The sequence below is a fragment of the Eptesicus fuscus genome, chromosome 20, assembly GCF_027574615.1.
Source record: "Eptesicus fuscus isolate TK198812 chromosome 20, DD_ASM_mEF_20220401, whole genome shotgun sequence".
Classification (NCBI taxonomy): domain Eukaryota; kingdom Metazoa; phylum Chordata; class Mammalia; order Chiroptera; family Vespertilionidae; genus Eptesicus; species Eptesicus fuscus.
This window is the reverse complement of record NC_072492.1, coordinates 49,093,086-49,096,875: the sequence shown is the minus strand read 5'-3', so window position 1 is coordinate 49,096,875 and position 3,790 is coordinate 49,093,086. Positions and strand designations below refer to the sequence as shown.

Genomic DNA, 3,790 nt, shown 5'->3' with positions numbered 1-3,790 from the left:
CCCCCTGGCAGCGAACATACAGATTCATGGTAGAAGCTGAAGGAAGGAGTGCACCCGCCTACTCTCAGCCCCTGTCCATGACCCACGGTCCCACATGGCCAGGCCCTGCACATCCTTCCTTCCTTGTCCCCAGCCCGCCCTCTGCCCTCTGCCCTCTGCCTTCCAGGGCTCGTGGCCCTGCCTACCTGCTGGGCCGGCTGATCCCACTTGCTGGGGCTGAGCTGCACCCGAGGAGGTGAGGGCTTACTCCACAGGCTTCTCCCTAAACAGAGAACAGCATGGGAGTCGGGGTGCAGGGGTGACCTTCCCACATTTCTGGCCTTCCTCTTCCTCACACCCCAGGCCTCGTGATTCACCCCACCATCTTTTGGACGCTCTTTAATCTAATTGGTGTTGGGAAGAGAATACAGGCGATGCCACGGGACAAGAGCTGCGGTGGGACCAGCCCACGCACCGAGCAGACCACAGGCCGCCGCTGGCGCCGTCCGGCCCTTCCCAGGCCCGGGCCCCGGAGCTCCTGCACATGCGGGCGCGCGGGGAGCTGTGAGCCTGTCCTCGCCCGGGGCGGCTGAGCAGGGCCTTCTCGGCCGGGCGGCAGGGCCACGGGGCTGAACGTTAATTTCTGTAGCAGCTTCCACAGGGCAGTCTGCTCTGTCCTGGCGAGGAAGGCTGTCCACCTGGAGAAGGCCTTTCCCACAGCGTTGCCTTTGGAGACTCAGTGGGCTGCGAGGGGAAGACCCTCCGCCACAGGACAAAGCTGCCTGAACAGTGTCTGGGGCCCCCGGGGGGCTGCAGGGGAGGTTCTAGGGTTTTCGGGGCAGCACAGCCGCCGTTCACCCAGCACGGACTCTGCGCCCGGCTCCGCGATGCCTATTTCACCGGAATTTCCCCTGTGAACCCCCACAGCTCTGGGCGGTGCTGCACGAGGCCACGCTCACAGGAGTGCTGGGACGCCAGGAGGTCACTGGTGGGTTACAACAGGGCTGGCAGGCGAGTGGGCATGACATCAAGACTCAACCTCGGTCATCTGACCCCGGTGGCCCACGGCTCATCAGGGTGTTCTCCTTCCTCTCTCACCCTCTGAAGCACAGGAGGCGCCCCTCACGCTGCCCACGTCATCCTGAGCAAGACCCGCCCCTGGCCCCAGGGACCATGCTCAGAGACAGTTCTGAGAGGAACTCGCAGCAAGGTCTGCTCTGTGCCTCTCTGCTCCTGGGGCACAGTTTTCAGATGAGATGAGTCTCCTGGCATCTGCACGCCCACCAGGATGAGCGAGCGGGGTACACCGTGGCCCTCAGCGGGCTCGGAGGGGGGTGCGCACGGCCTCACCCTGGGCTCCGCGGAGGGAGTGCGGGTCGGACCAGAGTCGCTTGAGAAGAGACCGGGTTTGTCTCACCCCACGCTTAGGGGCCGCAGCACCAGGAAGCCAGTTGGAATGATGACTGTGGCACCGGAGGGCAGAAATCTGCCCCCTCCGCCACCCCGGGCCAGCGCCCCAGCAGCAGGAGGTGTTAAATGTTGGGCCCGTGTTAAACTGGGTCCCGAAGAGTTAACAGGCAGCTGCTTCCTCCTGGCGAGGCCACGAGGGCCCAGGCCTGGCCAGGTGGTCTGGGCTTGGCCCTTTCTCTCCCCGCAGGAGGTCCAGGCCCGTCTCAGGGAGAGGAGGCTGACTGCCTGTCAGTCCCACGTCAACCACAGGTGATGGACGGCCTTGGGCCCTGTCTCTCTGTGTCCCCGCCATTCAGGAGATGGAGACACTTGTCCTGCCAGCCTCGGGCGTTAATGCCACTCCAGGTGAGTGTCCGCGGAGGGCAAAGCGCCGACGGAGCGAGCCAGGAGAGAATCGCGGGCGGTGACAGCGCAGCGCCTGTGCCACGTGCTCTCCACCAGTCCCCGTTCCAACCTCTCAGCCGCTGTTAGTAGCCCCGGTTCACGTAACAACGAAAAGCTTATGTCATTGGCCCGGAGCCTCTCCGTCAGCGAGCGAGGAGCTAACTCCACTGCCCAACTCCAGGCCCAGCTCAGCAGCGAGCACCAGTCCCCGCATGAGGGGCCCTGTGTGCGAGGCCCCGAGATGGCACGGCATGTATGGCATTGGCTGGGCAGCCCCTCGCAGTAACCAGGCCCTGCTGTGACCACCCCAGCTGGCCCGGAGGCCCAGGAGGGGGGCACACATGCCCGGGACTTGGCAGTGGGCCTCCTGACACGTAGAACCTGGGGAATCGGACACGAAGACCAGGCCTCTGGGCTTGCACTACCTCTAAGGGGCACTCGGCAGGCAGGTTCCTCAGCCCGAAAGGGACCTGGGACAGGCCTGCTGCTGTCACAGCCCCCCGAGCCCTGGGGAGACACCTTCCAGGGGCCCTGGAGCCCACCGGCCCCAGGCCTTCGCCCCACGAGGAGGGAGAGCAGCTGTGCCAGGGCCAGCTCCTGCTTCTGCAGGAAGAACGCACTCTGCAGACTAGAATGTCCTTCATAAACATTTGTTGGTTTTTCTGTGTTTTGTTGGGCCTAGGAGCCCCTCTCATCAAAGGACACTGTCACCCAGGGAAGGAGAAGTCCAAAGTTCCCCAAACTTCACCCCCTGTAAAGGCCACATGACTTGTGCCCCCGGGCGGAGTTCACTTTCTGGCCACCGGAGACAGCGTCCTGCCGGCGGGGCAGCCCAGCCAATGGCAGGCAGAGCTGGTGATGTCATGCGCCTCCTGCGCCTCCTATTGGGGGCTGGCCCGCCAATCCTGCCGCGGGGGCCGCTGCCGCTGGGCGCGGAGCCGGAGGGAGCAGGGGAGGCAGGGCCGCCCGCAGAGCGGCCTCATCCCTCTCCCCGTCCCCTGAGCGTCCTCCCGAGGGGACGAGGGGACGGGGCCACCTGCACCCCCCGGACAAGCAGAGCAGAGTCGCTCTGGCCCAGAGGACAGGCCGGAGAACACAGGCACCAGGGGGCAGCACACAGGGCGGCGCACCCCCTGTACCGCCCCAGGCGGGGACCGGGTCAGGGTCAGGGTCAGGGTCAGGGGACAGGACAACACCCTCCCCCACCCCAGCTCTCTCTGCCTTACCTGCCGGGGGACCGGGTGTCTGCTTCTGGGCTGCTGCCCAGGGCTGCCCCATCCACTTCGCCGGGCTCTCTGCAGGAGGCAAGGGCAGGCGGGAAGAGCTGTGGGCCAGAGCCAGACCCCTCTCCGGCTCCTCTGCGGGGCCTGGCCACCGGGGGCTGTGGGACTGACCGGAGGTGGTGGCAGCCAATGTCTCTGAAGAGCTCCAAGTCCCCTACTCTGATGGGGGAGCCTCTCGGGAAGTCCCTGCAAACCCCTGGAGCGCCCCCCCCCCCCCCCACCAGAGGTCCGGGCAGCCCCTGCCCCCCTCCAGCTCGGCCATGCAGTTTCTCCCCCACCCCAGCCCATGGCCCAGTCAGTTTCTCACGGTTGGACCCGGTTGGCAAATCGTCGGCGCCAGAGCATAGCCAAGGTGCTGAGCAGGAGGAGGGTGGTGCACATGGCTCGGCTGCCCCATCCCCTCCCAGGCCGAGTCTGCCAAGGAGGCCAAGATGGCCCCTGCCGGCTCCCAGGCCCCTGCTGTGCGTCCTACGTCCCTGCTGTGATGGATTAGGAGGCTCAAGCTGATTACTGGGGTCAGCAGGCCTGACCTTGTGAAGAGGATTACACTCCCTGGGCCCCGATACCCTCCCTTACCCCCCTCCCCTCATCCCCGTGCCTGGGAAATAGACCTCAGTCTGTTCTGGCTGTAGACGGACTAGGCGTGGGCCTGGCCCTCAAGGGGGGTGTAGTGC

General features: G+C 65.6%; 1 protein-coding gene across 1 annotated transcript; it reads right to left on the bottom strand.

The window, feature by feature from the left end:
- Positions 1-243: 243 nt before the first annotated feature.
- PRCD (photoreceptor disc component) lies at positions 244-3,497 on the bottom strand. The gene is made up of 3 exons (XM_008155177.3): positions 3,424-3,497; positions 3,060-3,128; positions 244-262 (listed from the first exon to the last, which is right to left on the bottom strand). Exons 1-3 carry the CDS (start codon positions 3,495-3,497, stop codon positions 244-246), a joined length of 162 nt encoding a protein of 53 aa, XP_008153399.2.
- Positions 3,498-3,790: the final 293 nt, after the last annotated feature.